General features: G+C 38.4%; 2 protein-coding genes across 2 annotated transcripts; both read left to right on the top strand.

Moving 5' to 3' along the window:
* Window positions 1–7,482: 7,482 nt before the first annotated feature.
* Window positions 7,483–8,628, top strand: LOC149161337 (uncharacterized). Its single transcript, XM_089434850.1, has one exon. The coding sequence runs from the start codon at window positions 7,483–7,485 to the stop codon at window positions 8,626–8,628; it is 1,146 nt and encodes a 381-aa protein (XP_089290976.1).
* An 834-nt stretch (window positions 8,629–9,462) lies between these two features.
* LOC149161336 (uncharacterized) lies at window positions 9,463–9,948 on the top strand. The gene has a single exon (XM_089434849.1). It carries the CDS (start codon window positions 9,463–9,465, stop codon window positions 9,946–9,948), a length of 486 nt encoding a protein of 161 aa, XP_089290975.1.
* The last annotated feature ends 8,724 nt before the right edge of the window (window positions 9,949–18,672 follow it).

Below are 18,672 nucleotides of genomic sequence, written 5' to 3'. Positions count from 1 at the left end.
CACACAAAGGAAAAGACTTTTCTCATCAATGGAATCCCCAGCGGAGTCGCCAATTTGTCACACGGAATTAGTCAAAAGTGCAGACACAACCGACCTTCCTAGAAGTCTAAGACATTCTAATGACAAACAAAACAAACTAGAGCTATCCTTCTCTAAACATGCATCATGATATGAGAAATCAAGTGTTTTGTTCTTACCTTCGTCCAAACGCTGTTGTAGAAGTCCAAGCTTTGTTGATCTGGATGAGCTCCTCCTTTTCTCCAAAACGTGCAATCACCAACAGTCAAACAATTAAATAGCACCTGATTATAACATAAAACAAAGCATATTCAACATATAGACCAAGGAGTACATGAAATAACTCATAAACAACAAGTTATTGAGAAGAATAGACCAATTTGCATTAAAGGTAATCAAAAGGAACCATTACAACCTGAGCCTTGGTGTTATGCAAGCTCCTTCCAGGGTCCACAAGAGTCTTCCTTTACTTTGACAAAGCTCACCCACTTCCAAATAGAACAAGCAAAGATGGCAATCTCTCCTCACAAGCTTCTAAATGGGAGTCCTAATTCCTGCAACATTTACCCTTAGAAATGTATAGCTTTCAACCTCCCCTCCTTCTGGCCCAATGCCTGTATTTATAGTGCTCAAGAGGAAGTTAATCAGGTCCACCATCAATGGGATAATCCCCTCTTTGGTTGGGATAGCTCCCTTATTGATGGGATAAGTTCCTCTTTGGTAGGAGTGCATGAACCATCTGGAGGCGCTCAATACACGTCGAACAACCTTCTAGAATGCTCTAGAAATAACCACAAGTGACTTTTTAAAGATGAAACTTGCGCATTTTAACCTTTTCAGGGGGACGCACCTGCCCCTTTACATACAGAGCGTCCAAAGACGCAGCTTTTGTGAACATTGGGTGCGTCCCCGCAGGTAAGGTTGAGAGAACCTGCGTCCCCAGAGATAAATACATTTAGAAAGACTTTCTCTCCTTTTTGGAGTTTGACATGGAGAGCAGAGGCATAAGACTTGCCTAAGAGGGTAGTATGACTTTTGATGGAGCCATCCTAACTGTAAATAGTCATGGTGACATTTTTTAGTGTAACAGGTATTGTGTCCATCTTGATGTAAACTTGACCACCGAGTATGTGTTATAAACTCATGGCAAGTGTGGGATGCTTGGGTCATTAGTTGGTCATGATAGTCAAGCATGTAATTTTCAAAAACAATGTACTAGAGGTTGCAGAGGTTGCAGGTTTCGGCTCATCGCTTAAGGCTCCAAAGAACGAAGGTGAAGGAGATGGAAGCGAGACCTTTCTGGATTCTTGTGATGCAGACAAATTACAAAGAAGTTTCAAATTATTTTTCATGCTTTTGGAGGACCAAAAGCTCCTCAGTGGGGAGGATTGATCGAGGTGGCTCTAGAGACACACACAGGACAAAGAGGGCTTATGAAATCTCAAAAATCAAAGTGATCAGAATGCTTTCGAACCAAGGCCAAAGCATAGATCTTGTCGTCCTAATCGCAACACTATGAACAATTCGCCAATCCGAGCTGATATGAGGGAGAATGAGCCAGTCAAATTTTTGGTCAAAGTTGGGTTGTGGGCCACGTTTAAATGTCCTACAATTTGACTAACCCCAAGGAATGAAACCTAGTTCCCAAAAGAGGGAGAAATTGTGGCCTCTTTAATTTGTCTAATAACCCTTATGTTAGAAAAAAATGAAAATTGTCCCTCTTGTATTAAAAAACAAAAACAAAATACATAAATGAGGTGGCAAGCCACCACCCCACAACCCCAAACTACATAACAAAAAATTCAATTATTTAAGGGTCAACGGGCCATGACCCCCGCCGGCCCAACCACAACAGATAACCAAATAACCAATGGGCCATGAACTCCGTCGGTCCAACCCACACCAACACAATAATGCATTAACTATGGGGTGGGCAGGCCACCTCCGGTGGACCTGGTCCACACCCCTAAAACCACCACATATAACATTAATGTGAGGCCGACGGGGATTGAACCCGCCCGGACCATGTGGCCTGGCCCCCACCGGGCGGCCCCATATGGTATGTACCCAACCTTAATACAAACCATGTACCAAACGTTAATGCAAAAAAACCAAATAGCACCACGTAAACAAGAAAAAACCATCACAGTTTTATGGTGCGGCAGTTCCGTGACATATGTAAAGTTAAAATAGTTTTATCCTATAAATTGCGCAAGGGGGATTTGATCCCCCGACCTACCGCCTTAATTACTTCGCTCTTAACCATCAACTCAACGACCCTTTTGTTGACAACTCCGCCAATCATTTATATAAAAACCTATGTTTTTCAGTGCGTCCAGGCATGGAGGAACCAAAAGCGAGCACAAAAACTGATACTATAATTTTTTAATTAATTTATTGCAGGTGGAACCATGATTGAGCGAAATTCTCAGGAGGGTGAAATTTTTGCAGTGTCCAAATTGGACAAATTTTATGTTGATCTTACACCTCTCAGTGACACGAACCCGATGGCACAATCAGTTTCCTAATCTGAGCAGCATAATTGCAGAGGACCTGGAGGAGGGAATCTTTAAGGAATCTAGGGGGAATCTAAGGATTCCTTAAGCCCCAGATTTTCATTTCTCAGAATTCAAAAATTTGACAGTCAGTTTTGCACTATTTGATGCCACAAATATGGTGGTGCATTCAAATTTTCCATTTTCTCATTTCAATTTTCGGCCACTTTTCTAAGTGGAGTGTAGATGTCAACATTTGACATGTGAGCAGTCATTCCATGAGATTCGATGTCGCGAGATTGATGGTACGGACAGCTTCAGCAATTTGACATCCTTTTCTTTAGATGGCCCCTAGATGCAAGGTATATGTAGTGTGTTCATGTACTTCTTTTTGTTATGCATTGTGTTGCACAGATCCCTGTTTGATGTTTGATGTGGGATCTTGTTTTCTTACTTGTTTCACGATTCCTACTTGATGTGACGCGAAATCATTTGTGGGATGTACTTGTTGTCATGATTCATCATGTTTTGTTTGAGATCCCTTTGTCGTAATGTTGATGGCATACTCATGTTGTCGCCATGTATGTTTGCATTGAGATCCCTTTTATGCCATGTTTGTGGGATGTTCATCATGCATGAGTTTATGTTATACTGATAGGAGTCCTTTTGACTGAGAGTTCCGATAGCGGAACATCTCTTGGAGCCACTCCTGCGTGAGGGAATTTTCCTTGTATGATAGCAACATCACCTCTTATGTACATCATCACTATTGACAACACTTAATGCAGCGGCCTACACCATCTTGACATCGGGGCCCGGAGACGTAGTCCCTCCTGGACAAACTCCGTTATCAATGGCTTATGTTTTCATGTGCTGATGATTGTCATTTTCCTCTTCTTTACAACATGTAGATGTATTCATTTATGTTCTTTTAAAAATTCAATTTAACACTTCACAGAAGTAAAAGGCCTTGGAAGGTTCCTTTGTCACACCTGGACCCAGATCAGAGGAGGAGAGAGGGAGGGAAGAAGAAATATATAGAGAGTGAGCAGTGGAGAGAGAGGGAGTGATAAGGGAGAGATAGAGAGAGTGTGTCTGTTTTTGGGTGAGATAAGGAGACAAAGGGAGAGAATGGGGGAGAGAAGGAGAGAGGCAGGGATATAGTAACAAAATTAAAGTGTGAGAGAGGGAGTGGTAAGAAATATGGAGAGAGAGGGAGAGAGGACAACAGGATGGAAGAGAGATAGAAGGGGGTAGAGGGAGAGAAGTGGAATATATATATATATATATATATATATATATATAGAGAGAGAGAGAGAGAGAGAGAGAGAGAGAGAGAGATTGATATATATGGAGTGGGAGAGCACGTGTGTTTGGGGGGTGAGATAGAGAGACAAAGAAGGATATATAGAGGGAGATATAGATGGAGGGGGGAGAGATGGAAGAATATTTCTTGCACTAGATGCATTAATTTTGGTGTAGATGGTGATTTATAATCATATTTGATTGCTTGCACTAGATGCTTTGATTTTAATGGAGATGTTGATTTATAATGATATTTGATTTCTTGCACTAGATGCATTGATTTCAATGTAGATTATTTCTAACCCTATTTGATTTCTTGCACTAAATACATTGATTTTAGTTGAGATGGTGATTTCTAATCCTAGTTGATTAATTTCACTAGATGCATTGATTTTAATGTAGATATTGATTTCTAATAATATTTAATTGCTTGCAAGAGATGCATTGATTTTAATGTAGATGATTTATAATCCTATTTGATTACTTGCACTAAATGCATTGATTTCAATGTAGATGGTGGTTTCTAATCTTATTTGATTGTTTGCACTAGATGCATTGATTTCAGTGTAGATTTTGGTTTCTAATCCTATTTTCTTACTTGCATTAGATGCATTGATTTGAGTGTAGATGTTCATTTCTAATCCTATTTGATTGCTTGCATTAGATGCATTGATTTGAGTGTAGATGTTGATTTATAATTTGATGTAATTAGATATATGATGGTACATTGAATTTTTTGTGTTATAGTAATTCAACCTATTAATATTGGAGAGAAATAGAGATAAGGTAGGATGTTTACTACAACAACTTGAGCTAAATATTTTAATGGTTTACAATTTCAACTATCCTTTTCATATAATCGATATGAAAATATGACAAAAATAACAAGGGTGACTATAAGAATAGTAGAAGAAAATAGCTTGAGATTAATCACAATAAAGTATATTTGTAATTGACTACATTCTTATTATTCATTTTCTATTACTCAACACTATTACATTGTCACTTTGCATTCAAAAAAATTATTTCATCATTAAAGCGATTAACAATATTTATCATCTCAACAAACTAAGATAGCTAAGCAAATTTAAAATTAAAATGACCAGATTAATCTAAGACATATTTAGTATATTTAAAATGATTATATGAATATTAGATGTATTTACATATTATTGATAAAATTAATCATATTTTCGATAGATTTTCCTTGGTTGCACACGACTGAAACTTGCCTAGATCCATCTTAACTTTGGATCTATCAAGAATTGAGAGGGATAAAATCTCTCGAGGTGCAAAACTTTCCTCATATTTTGCACTCAAAAAAGAGATTTTCACCTCAAGATATTTTATCCCTCTTGGTGCTTGATAGATCTGAAGTTAAGATGGATCTAGGCTTGTTTAATTTAATTTGATTTTTTTTATGTGATTTGAATTAGTCAAAATGTTAAATAGGACATTACCTCTACATATTAGGTTGGCACATCTTGGCACAAATGTATAGTATGTTTACGCTCAGGCATTAAAAAATTGTTGAAAAATTGTTGAAAAATTGGTTTTCCTACCTCTAGTCTATAAAGATTTTCACTGCAAAACAAGATTTCTTAGTTTATCTATTCTTCGTATAAATATTTTTCCAAACCATTTTTCCAATAAAAGTAAGAACAATGATTTATATATCTAATTTCTTAAAATAACATGCCTCTTTGGTGAACAATTTCGGGTCGATACGAAATTGGAGCTCTGCAACTCTAGCTCAACTTCCGTCGCTGACCCTGGTTAACCTTCGCAGGCACCCGTAGCGGTCACCCCAGTCAGCCTCCTGCGCCGGTCCTAGCTTGCACCTGTCGTTTTCAGTGGCTTAGCATGGAGGGAATGGAACTTTATGTGGTGGACTATTCGTCGGATCCATTCCCCGATCAGGTTATCTTCCAAAACCCTATTCAGAAGCTGGCCACCGTTACAACTGCCCCATCCTACTCGCAAACGACGCCGGTTGTCTCCCTGCCTAGGCATAAGGACAACTCCCCCCTCATCGGTTCCCTCTCCATCAATTCTCCCAGCATCGATTATTTGCCCTTGTCACCCTCAACCTCCTCACCTCTTGCTCGTCTCTGCTCTTTGACCCCACACCTCCCACTGACCTCTGTTATGCTCAGAACCCTAACCCTAGCTCTCAACCTGCTCCGGAATCGGCCACACCTTCGCAGCAAGCAACTAACCTACAAGGAATTGGCGGTATTCCACAGGAATCCACTATCCCATCGGGATGTTTCGACACCCCTATTGTTAGGGTTAGGATGATGGAGCCCTCCTCGGTGACAAGCAATCCAGCTGACCCTCTGCAAGCCCACCCTACTATGCCTTAGACAGGGAAAAAGAAATCCAAGTGCATCAGAGCATCTGGGAAAGATTATACTATCAAATTTGGTGAAGGCCTCACCATGGGGGATATTGCTGACAGTGCAAGCAAAGTACTGGTGGGTAGGGTTCGAGGTAGAACCTACTCAGCGGATCGATTAGGGCAATGGGTGAAGGAGATTTGGGGGCAGATTTTCCTACAGCTGCCGGAGGTTCAAACCCTACCTCGCGGATGGTTTGCACTTCGATTTGCACACGAAGAATACACAAATATGGCTCTGGCCTGATTTTGGCATATTGAGATGGCGCCGGTTTTACTCAAACGATGGAGCCCTCTCTTCGACCCTGAGAGAGAGAAGATTGGAGCAGGGCCTCTCTGGGTGAGGCTGCCAGGATTACCTTTGCAGTATTGGTTAAAAGAGGTGTTTATCAAAATTGGCAACACCCTAGGTACGTTCCTGGACTATGACAAAACCATTGTCCAATCCAAAAATCGTTCATTAGCTCATATATTAGTGCACCTGGACACTCGGGAGGGATTGGAAGAAAGGATTACTTTGCAGTGGAGGAACTTCACCCGGGTACAGATCCTGGATTACGAGGGAGTGCCATTTAGATGTCATTGATGCCACAAGGTTGGGCATCTATTCAAAGAATGCCCTCTGGTAGTGAAAGCCCAGGAGACAGCAGCAGTGCAAGAAACAGGCAATGACAAAGGTACTCCTGTCATCAGCAGAAAGCACACAGAGACTGGCCTAGAACCTCCTCGCAAGATGACCCCGTCCAAGCCAGTGCAGCATGAAGCTGGAACTTCTACAGGTCCACCATCCCCTCCACTGACTTGAGCTTGGGTAGCGACAGAAGCGGCTCAATCAGCGGGTACTCCTCTTCCCTCATCCCCTTCTCTATCTTATGTTAATACATCTAATGCACAACATATGCATTCTGCATCGAATTCTCATGATAACATCGCCCCGGCATCCATCTCCTGCTCCCCTCTCTCCCATCATTTGGTCGATTCTACCACCCCTCCCACCACCCACCCTGTGATTTCCCCCACTCCCCCCTCATCCCCCCGGGTACCCCCTCACTCCTATAACCTCTGATCGCGAACACCTTCTGGGGACTCTCTTCCTTACACAGGCCTTGGTCTGAATCTACCTACATCCTTGGCTAAACCACCTAGAGGACGCAAATCATACCTCACCCACGCCATCCTCCGCGCTGGGGCAGAGGTAATCTCAGGCAGAAAATCTTCACTAGATCGGGTTCTTAGAGCAAAGCAAACCCTAGACATGGTTCCCCCATGAAATGCCTATCCTTTAACTGTAGGGGCTTGGCTAGTTCTCCCAAAAAACTAGCCCTCCGCAGACTTTTCACTGTGGAACCGGTCGACTTAATCCTCATTCAAGAAACCCTAGGCGAAGCACAACATGTTTCCAAGATCCTACAGTCAATTTGTCCTGGGTGGATTTTCACTGCACTTGATGCCACGGGACGTTCTGGTGGTCTGGCTATGGGATACAATCCCCGCTCCATTAAACCCTTGTCAATCTGGGGAGGAAAGGGTTATATGGGCATCGATTTCTTCTCTGCTGATTTGGGCATGGAATTCAGGGTCATGAATGTTTATGGGTCGTGCCAAGGAAGAGAGGCTTTCTGGAATCACCTCCTTAACCTATCCTTGTCCTCTGTTGACAACTTCATATTGGGAGGGGATCTAAACTTTTCTATCGGATTCAGCGAGTCTTGGGGCTCATCGGCTCAGGTTGATTCACTCTCAGAAACTATGGAAAACCTACTCGACCAGGCCCAGCTCATTGATGTCCCTATGATAAAGCCTCTACCTACTTGGAGGAATAGAAGGGTTGGGGAGGCTGCCCTCGCCAGGAGACTTGACAGGTTTGTCATCAAGAACCAGTTGTTGCAACGCTTAACCCATTATAGGCAATGGGTAGGGTCAGGAGGCATATCTGACCACTCTCCTATCTACCTGGAAGTTACTGGTCCTCCAATCAAACCTCGGGCACCCTTCAAGTTCAACTCAGTTTGGCTACAGGATCCCGCATATATTGAGCTGGTCAATAATCATTGGGCACAAAACCCACCCTCTCAGCATCATTCTAGGGCTGAAGGTTTCTGCCAAAACCTTCTACAGCTCAAGAAGCTCACTATTAAGTGGGCCAAAGATAAACATCGGAAGGATAACCAGACTCTCTCTTCTGTGGAAGCTGACCTGGCCAACCTTACCGATGACAACAATAGGGGATTTATGAGTGCTGAAGACAAATCCCATTTGATTGATCTGGAAAACAAAAGAGCAAAGATTTTGAAGGAACGGGAGGAAACCTGGAGGCTAAAGAGTCGGGCTATCTGGCTCAAAGCAGGAGATGACAATACTAAGTACTTCCAAAACTATGCCAAAGGAAGAAAAGTTGCTAACACCATCTAGCATCTGCCCACTCCTAAAGGAGGATCTGCTCATACTTTCCACCAGCTCTCACAGTTGGGCATATCACACTTTCAACAACTCTTCAAGGAACCTCCTGGTTGTAATCTAGCTGAGATCATCCGTGTAGCAAGGCACTTTCCTCGATTTTTCGATCAGGACTCAGCAGACGAGATCACTTCTCCTATCACTAGAGAAGAATTGGAAGAAACCCTCAAGTGGTTCCAAAAGGACAAAAGCCCTGGGCCGGATGGATGGCCTATTGAATTTTACCTAGCTTTCTTTGACATCATTGGAAATGACCTTCTCAGTGTAGTAGAAGAGTGCAGGATGTCAGGGAGAATGTATGAGGCCATCAATACCACCTTCATAGCCCTTATCCCGAAAACAGATTCCCCGAACTCCTTCAATGATTTTCGGCCTATCTCTCTCTACAACACCCTCTACAAAATCATTGCCAAGATTATTGCAAATCGGCTTCAACCCATTCTATCCCATCATATCTCCCCTGAGCAGTTTGCTTTCCTCCATAATAGGTAGATTCATGAAGCCATTGGCACAACCCAGGAAGCCATTCACTCTATAAAATCAAAGGCTCTGAAAAGCATTATACTCAAGATTGATCTCGCCAAGGCATTTGACCATGTAAGCTGGCTCTTCATCAAGATGATTCTCATCCACTTAGGCTTTCCTATTGAATTTATAAACTGGATCATCTGTTGTATCAATACAGTCTCCTACATCCTATTGATCAATGGCTCGGCATCTCATTTCTTTCATGCTGATCGAGGACTGAGGCAAGGCTGTCCCCTGTCTCCTCTTCTATTCCTTCTGGTGATGGAGGGCCTCAGCAGGCTCATTTCTTTGGCAAAGAGGGAGGGCAGACTTAAAGGCCTAAGAATGTCTGATCTCTTCCACCTCACACACCTGCTCTTTGTAGATGATGTCTTGATATTCTTAGATGGCAGTGTAAGGGACTCGGCCACCTTCCATGAGATTCTCAGCCTCTTTGAAAAATCCACTGGTATGATCATGAATCAAACCAAATCCATGATCACCCTGTCTCATACTACCCCTCAAGAAGCTAGAGCAGCCTATTTGCACTTTCAGTACACTCCCCACAATCTCTTGGATGGACTCAAATATTTGGGGTTCCAGATTAAACCCAATAGCTATAGGATTTCTGACTGGATCTGGTTAGTGATCAAGCTGGAGAAGAGGCTAAAAAGTTGGAATCACAAATTACTCTCTAGAGCAGGGAGACTTGTCTTGATCAAATCTGTTCTGGAAGCCACCCCGGTATACTGGATGTCCCTTGCCTAGATCCCATGAGGAATCCTCAGTCATATACAATAGATATGTAGCCGATACCTTTGGAATGGACACAAGGAAGGTAAAATATTTGCTTGGGTAAGCTGGAAGAACATTGCCCTCCCAAATAAATGGGGGGGGGGGGTGGGGGTTAAAATATTTGCCTTATTTTTCCAAAGCACTTGCAGCAAAGATGAGCTGGTCTCTTCTTACTGCTAACAATCTTTGGACGACAGTGACATATCATAAATACATCTGGCCTCATCAGATCCTGGACTGGGCTCGTCAACATGACTGGCCTAGTGGGGGAATATCCATTGTTTGGAAAGCTATATTACAGACAATGCCTTTCATTAGAGCAGATTTGGCATGGCGCATAAACAATGGTTCCTCTGTGAGAATTGGTGTCGATCCATGGATAGGTGGGGGTAATCGATACCTTCTTCCACCGGATCTCATACAATACCTTAATCATAGGGAGGTCAAGACGATCGCCCAAATTGTAGATCAAGACCACAGATCCATTCTTAGACAGCACTGGAGAACAGCTCATGATCTGAATATTCCTGCACAGTGGCAGCAATCCTGGGATTCATACATTGGGGCTCTATCCGAAGTGCATATTATTCTTAATGATCCAGACGTCTTAGTTTGGACCACTGCTAACCATATGAAATACAGTCCAAAACTGGGATATATGCATCTAATACAGGACCGAAAGCCCAACCATTCACATGATTGGTGGCAGCAGCTTTGGAGGCTTAAAGCTCCCCCTCGAGCCCGCCTATTCATGTGGTGCGTCTTAAACAACAAAACCCCCACGGGAGAGGCACTTATGCATAGATCCATATTCGGGCCGAGTTGGTGTGTCCTCTACAAATAGGCAACTGAATCCAATGAGCATTTGTTTTTGTCCTGCTCATATGTCACTCAATTTTGGCAATCTATTACACAGTAGCTCTCAATGAGGAACGATTGGCAGGGCCCTACTATACTGCAAGCCTAGAATAACTAGATCATGGAGCATCAAAGGGAAAAAGAACAATGCCTTCCACTTATAATCTGTTGGTCCATCTGGCTAGGTCGTAACCACCACATTTTTAAGGATCAGCCTGTCTGCTGGCAACTACTCACCGCAAAGACAATGTCTGCTTACCATGACATCCCTGACGATGAGCCAAAACACACTCATACAATATGCGGGCCTGGTAACATTGAGAAATCCTTGCCATGGGCCTTCTTCAACAGGGCAACACAACCTCAAGGCTGTGGGGGGGGGGGGGGGGGGGGTTTCTTATATATTTCGGAACAACACCACTTCAAAGTCAAATTAGGACTGGGAGAAGGAACAAATAACTTCGCTGAGCTTATCATTCTCAAACACTTTCTACATTTCACTCTCACACATAACTACATTTCTGTTCAGATCTTTCGAGATTCTCAAATCATCATAAACTGGTTCAATGCAAAAAACCAATGTCATGCTATATCTCTTCAAAATATTCTGAATGATGTGCATAATCTCAAAACTAGTTTTAACATGGTCTCTTGTCAACATATACACAGGGAATACAATGAGGATGCTGACAAGATTTCCAAGGAGGGCTCATTACTTCCCCGAGGCATGTGGTTAATCAATGAACAACTGGGCACGAAGTTCTATCAATACCATCAAATACCATATATAGACCAGGACTACTTCAGGGTGGATCAGACATAGTTTACATTAGTAACTATGTTTGATGTCTTTTTTTGAGTAATACATAGACTTAGAAATATGCATATATTTATTTTTCTGATGACAAAAGAGACAATATTATATTTGAATCTGGATGGCAAGGCCATAAATTTTGCTACAGCAAAATATTGTACAAAGATCTAGACTGATTTTACAAGTATCGCATATGCCTCAAGCATCTACTACATGTAATTTTTCTCTCATAATGAAAGATTACGATTTTTCTCTTTGGAAAAACATGCCTCTTTGGAGAGAAGGAAAATTAATTGGAATTTATGCCTTTAAATAGGCTACATTAGAGAAGAATACCTTGTGAAAAACCATAGATAATTTGATCTTGAAAACCTTTTGTATTTGACTGAGTCAAATTGTTTAAATAACATAACAGAACAATAACAAAACAAAACAAGACATCGCAACATGTTTTCCAGATGGGCTGGAGAGTTCCTCTAGGCATAATGATAATAGGTCAAAATCCATATCTCTTAAAGAATGAAAGGAAGGAACAAAGGAATGGCTAATGATGCACCCGATCTTGGTGCAGGTGACACCAGGGAGAACGAGAATGTAGTACTACATGGTGAAGTATATTTTCCCACCACATGTAGGCCATGGTGGTAGAGGAGGAGGTCGTATTTGGGGTGTGGTGCCATTTTCCATGCTCCAGACCAAAAGGATCACATGGTCAGCCTCATGTTGCTAAAAAAAAAGGAATGCAGTCTCATAATTGAGGAAGGGAAAATCCTAGAATCCTGGGTGGGCAACTAAGGTTTCCTTTTTGTTGTACGTTCCAAGGATTTCCTGGTAAGGCACTCGTAATGACCCTTTGTGACTAGTTACTTGCCACTATGTTTCTCATATTAATTTTAACATTTTCCCCAATATCGGGTGGTCATCATTCTTGAAGGGGTTTGGGTGAATATTGAACATGAATTTGGCATCGATAAAGAAGTCGTTTCCATTTGTGCACATGAGGTCAAATCTCCCTAAGAAATATTTCTCATGTTTTCCCCTCATGGATAAAAAAAGAAGGGATTGTAATGATGGTTATTCTTATGGTGTTTGTTTTGCTTAATTTTAAAATTAGGAAAGCAATGGATCAATAATATTTGGAGCTATGGTGCAATAGTTTTATTAATGGAGAAGGGTGAAGGAGACAAACTTGGACGTTATGAACAAGAAATTTTATAATTATTCAGGAGATGAGTATGATATAGGCAATTCATCATCTTCACCTCCATTACATGATCTACATCCATGTCCAATGTCCATGGTAAGTTGTTCAACAAAAATAAGCATGGAAGTTTTTTTTTTTTTAAATATGGTTCATTTTATTCCAAGGAAAAGGAATTAAGGTATATAATTTCATTACATAGTCAAACAACTTGAGAATCAAACCCAGGTGGGGAGGAAGACAATAGTTCATTCCCGCCACTCAACCTACCATTGTATGAATGAACATGGTCCTTTGTTAGCATATATGGAAGTCTTATATGCTAATAAAGGACCATGTTTCTTCATACAACAATGGTATATGATAATGAAAGATCATAATAATGACTACTTAGATGCACAATGTAAAGGGGCTCATAAACATTGTGCATGCTATAGGGGGTTGAGAATTAACTAAACATCAATGATGTAATGAATTATGTGTCAATAAATGAGACTTTGGAGTATTGTGTGCTTTGATTCACAATAAAAATCTAATAATCATAATTTATTTTATTTATAATAAATATTACAAATATTTGTGTGAATGTTACACTTTGATGGCAACGTGAGTATGAAACAAGGTGACCCATTTTAGTAAACCATTGGTTCACTATAAAATATATCACCTTCGAGTGTGTTTTTAAGGCCATATCAACACATTTTTACATAGTAGATGTTTCCATTCCTTGTATAAGTACATTTTAACTTCTTAGACCTGTATAAGTAAGATTTTGCATTGTGAATTGTAATGTTTTTGGTATAACAAGTTTGTGTTTTTATCTTTATTACTAAAGTGTTATATAAGGCATAATGTATTTTACATATCATTATAACACATAATAATCAGTGAAACTGAAGTGCTCATGTAATTCTAACTAATGTTTGGCATGTAATGATATATTTTTCCATCTAAGTAGTGGCCATTATCTTATTTTTGGTTGTGCATGGCATTGATGGATATCTTTTAAACTTTAGATCTTATCATTTTTTTGTTGGTTTTGGACTGTTACAATATATGGTGTGTGTATGTTCCATGAATTAATAGTCACTTTTCATTTGATCATGATGAGTAATTATGATAAACAACTATGCCTCTAATTTTTATCTTCTTTGATGCAATTTGAATACTCATTAATGATATATTGATATAAAATTTCATGTCACTTATTTGAACGAGCATTATTTGCATAACTTGAAAGATCTTATGTTTGAACACAATAATTTGATGGATGATTATTTTCCTAAGTTGGAATATTTTATGCTTGAACACAATAGTTTTATGGATTATTCGCATGTCTTACCTTATTCATTTTAGAGTGGATTTCAAATGCATAGATGAAGAAGATTCCACTCTCATCAATAAAAAATAAAAATAGGGTGAAAAAACTGGATAAGAAGATAAATTTCAATTTCAGTGGTGGGAGGAATAACTATGAATATTTAAGGTTAAAATTTTCTATGGTGTTAAAAAAACATGAGTTTTTGGTGCATTGCATCCATTTCCATCACTTCTTGTGTACTATCTACATGCTTAAAAAAAGTGTTAGCTTAACGGCCTATGTATCGTTGGAGGAAAAGTAAATGTGGTGATTTTTCCTTTTACTAAATTTATCCATATTTCTTGATTACTATTTCTTTTAAAGAGAAAGACAACATAAACGGTAGTGGATTATCACTATAAATACTACTTGAATGATCATTTTAGATACTTGAATGATCATTTTAGAGGTGCTTGCAAGAGTTTTTAATTCAAGAGGCATTGAGAATTGACTAGACAATGATGGTGCTCTGTATATGTCAATAAAAAAAATGTTTAATATTAGCCCTATTCATCTTGAGAATGTAATAGGTGTAGTTCCTTTATTTATAATACATAACTAATATATTTATGTTTTAATATTACACTTTAGTGACAACTTGAACATGTCGTAAGGGACTCTTTAACAACTCTAGAAAAAGAAGGTGTTTTGTGTACGAGAATATAATTAAGTATGTTGGTTGGATCAAGACAATAAGAGATTATGTAGTAGAGTTTTTTCACTCCTTGTATAAGTAGAATTTATCTTCTACACATTATTGAATTGTTTGTGTAGACTATATATGGGCTAAGTTTTAGTTGTATGTGATGTAATCAACATAACTTTCCATGTGTTGGATTTCATGAGTTTTGAGATTGAGAGATGTTATTCATTGTTTGGGCCTATACATATTTATATATGTAAAAATGGTAACAAAGAAAATAAATCTCTAAAGGAGTTGAAGAGGAACTAATGTACTATATTTTGTTACTCGTTTGAATAGGTATCAGAAAGGAAGTGGTTGACTAGAAAATAAAAACACTTCATAAGGAGAGAGATAAATACCAAAAAAATGAGGGGGAGATGAAGACTAAAAAAATAAGGGAAAGATTGTATTGATCAATATTATTTTAGATATTATTAAAAAACATGGGAAGTATTCTAAAGAATAGTTTTTGGTGTTTTTGAGAACTAATAACTATGGAGGTTACCAATATTTTCACTCACCAAATTGACATCATCCTAATTTGTGTACCCTAATTTTAAACAAAGGTATTACAAACTGGTGCTTATGCTTATAACAATGGATTCAATTAAATTCTATTACTACAAATATTGGTCCATGCAATGTGGAAAAATATTGAAATGATGAGGTTATGATGGTGGCACATACTAATCAAAAGGCATAGATGGATCAGGAAAGATCAATGGGACAGATCAACAATAAGCTAATTTTAGTGCCAATTATTTTCAAAATTCCTACTTCCTTGAGCAAGGAAATTCAATATGTTAAACCCTATGTGCATGTCAACAATAGCATAAAAAATGGAGATAATAAAGTTGAATTTCAAGGCTCCATAGGTTAGGAGAAATTTCATGAGGAACCAAAGTGAAAATCCAAATGCAAATATTCTATGGAGGTTTCAATCCTTATAAAGAAATGAGAATTCAAAATACTAGACAAAATTTTAATCTTTGAAATACATGATCTTTGCCTATTTACATAATGATTTAAAATCCAAGGGAAAGTAATGAGAAAATAATAGATAAGGTGGAAGAGAGAAGTACTTAAATACCACCAAATAAATAGGATTGAGGCATAAATTGAAAACAACCACTATACTTGTGTTAGGAAGAAATATGCAAAGTAAAAAAATACCTATAAATGTTGAAGGGAACTACCAGTACTCCTCCCAGAATTCCACTATCCACACAATCTTCTTCCCATTGTTTAGGAGAAATAGTGAGAGAATTAATTCATTAGTGGTATAACCATGTAGAAATAATGGAATTAATAGAAGCGGTATGGATATATATAATGCAGAGAAGTCATATCGAACCCATAAAACCTTGAACATCCAAAGAAATCTACATTTTATAGGTGAAATTGTTCCCATAAAACCATGAATGAAATACATGGTTGAAATTGGAAATGGAGGGGGAAATTGAAAATTGGATGGGAGAAATAGTTCCATGAATGAAATATGTTAGCAAAATGGTTTCCATAAAACCCAAATTTGAGGAAAGTGTGGGCGAATTGATTCTAAAAACGTTTTGGATTGAGAAAATATGGGAGAATGACCTACAAAAAAAATATAAATTCCAAAAACTCAAGGTGAATTTAAAGTTGGGTCATTAAATTGGGACGAAGAACCCCATTTCCACAAATTTCCTTTATATTTTATGGGGGACAAGTGATCTAACCAACCAGTCCCAAAGTGATATTAGTTAATATTGAAGTGCTATCTCTACATCTCCTTGACGAAAACCACCCACATTAGGGTTATTTGTTAATCGCTGATTGACCTTGACCGTTTCGCCTTATGAAATAAGAATCTTTGGTCCTAGAGGTACAATTTCAACTACTTTCCCATTATCTAATGTATTTTCAATTTCAATCTTGTAATAAGTTAGGATTATAAGGTTATTTAGGATAGATATTCCTTCAATCAATTCCTTATCTTTACTTTCCCTACCCAATAGATTCCAATGAGAAATAGAGTTATCAGTTCCCTGTTAATACTCATGAAGTACATTATTTCGAGAAATTATATGGTACTAGAAGAATGTCAAGTTATGATATTTCATTCGAGAGTTAACTATCAAGGCAGTGTCCTAGCCCACACCTTAACTTGCAAAGACTCTGCCTCTTATCGTCGACAAGGAAAGAAAGAAAAGGCATGTCATTTCCTAGCACTATTATACTCATCAAGCCACAAGAAAGTAGGCAACATTCATATTCATTCCTAGCCTCCCTACTCCCTCCATCTAGCTAGCCTTTCTTCCTATTTAACCTTCACTAACTAACCTCACTTTGGGACTAGTTGGGTTAGATAGTTGTCCCCCATAAAACATAAATGAAATTTGTGGAAATGGGGTTCGTCGTCCCAATCTAATGACCAAAATTTCAATTCACCTTGAGTTTTTGGAATCTAGACTTTTTTTGTATGTAGTTCTCCCATATTTTCTCAAACAAAAGTGTTTTTGGAATTAAGTCAACCACATTTTCCTCAACTTAGGGTTTTATGGAAACCATTTTGAATATATATATATATATATATATATATATATATATATATATATATATATATATATATATATATATATATATATATATATATATATATATATATATATATATATATATATAGATATAGATATATATATCTCTATATATATATATATATATATATATCTATATCTATATATATATATATATAGATATAGATATAAAACTAAAAATTTGGAACAAACATTATTAAACATTACTTCAAATAAAAATTCACTCCCTAACCCCAGGGAGTGTAGAGTATATGGAGACAGGGTATTCTGGTAAGGAACTCTGTGATGTAAAGTTCATTGGTTTGAAACTCCATGGGGAAAAATCTAGCAGTTCTATGGGTTGGTGTCGTCCATGCCGGGTGTGATACCCAGATGATTTTGATAGCTTATATGTCCCTTGATTGTAGCTACTCAATCTGGAGGTTAGGCGTGCCAGTCATCTCAGGATTCACATAACCTAGCAAAGGAAAAAAAAAATCATCCCCTTAAAGTTGTGAACCCTAAAATTTCATAGACGGGAAAAAATACACCCCTAAATTATCCATTTTGATTAATAACCATTGAGAATTGTAATATTTAATGGTGTATATATTGGCATATACATTTTTGGGCATTGAAACTTTGTGCATCCAATCATATATGGTGTAAATACACCATTAAATGTTAGATGACTTAGTGGATAATGTTTTCAATATATCTCAACATTCTTGCTAATATGTTGATTGGGTCTAGTGAAAGCGGTTGAAAGGAGGAATTATATCCTCTCCACCCAAGTTAAATCCCACTTTGGACTTATTCACTCTTTGCGTATATTTGTGGAATGTGGCTCCTAATGAGTTAATTATCTATTTGGATGGAAAGGTATCAACATTCAAATTATTACTTACAAACGTGAGAGTAAGGAAAATTATATTTCAAGGAAAAAAGAAATATGAATATACCTATACATTTTCCATTCCATTATATATTGATTGATATATCAAACTGTAAACATTACAAGTGATGACATAGTTTAGATGACACTTTAGGTATAATTATAACATAATTAATGAGTGTTGATGTTTGTAACTTGAACAAGTACTTACGCACAAGCCTAAGTGTTTAGGCATGCAAAAGTCACTTGAAGTATCCTTAGTACACTTTCTCAAGTGTGAATGAGGTATTATAGTAACTTAGCCTAAGTCTAACTTAGGAAAGCACATA

The sequence above is a fragment of the Pinus tabuliformis genome, chromosome 5_2 (assembly GCF_031772625.1).
Source record: "Pinus tabuliformis cultivar Carrire ecotype Pingquan chromosome 5_2, CPIR1, whole genome shotgun sequence".
NCBI lineage: Eukaryota > Viridiplantae > Streptophyta > Pinopsida > Pinales > Pinaceae > Pinus > Pinus tabuliformis.
The sequence above is the reverse complement of the archived record's forward strand: the minus strand, read 5'-3'. Positions and strand labels throughout refer to the sequence as shown.

Excerpts from the sequence above, each read along its gene's own strand:
- LOC149161337 (XM_089434850.1), top strand. The coding sequence starts at position 7,483 with ATGAAATGCCTATCCTTTAACTGTAGGGGCTTGGCTAGTTCTCCCAAA.
- LOC149161336 (XM_089434849.1), top strand. The coding sequence starts at position 9,463 with ATGGAGGGCCTCAGCAGGCTCATTTCTTTGGCAAAGAGGGAGGGCAGA.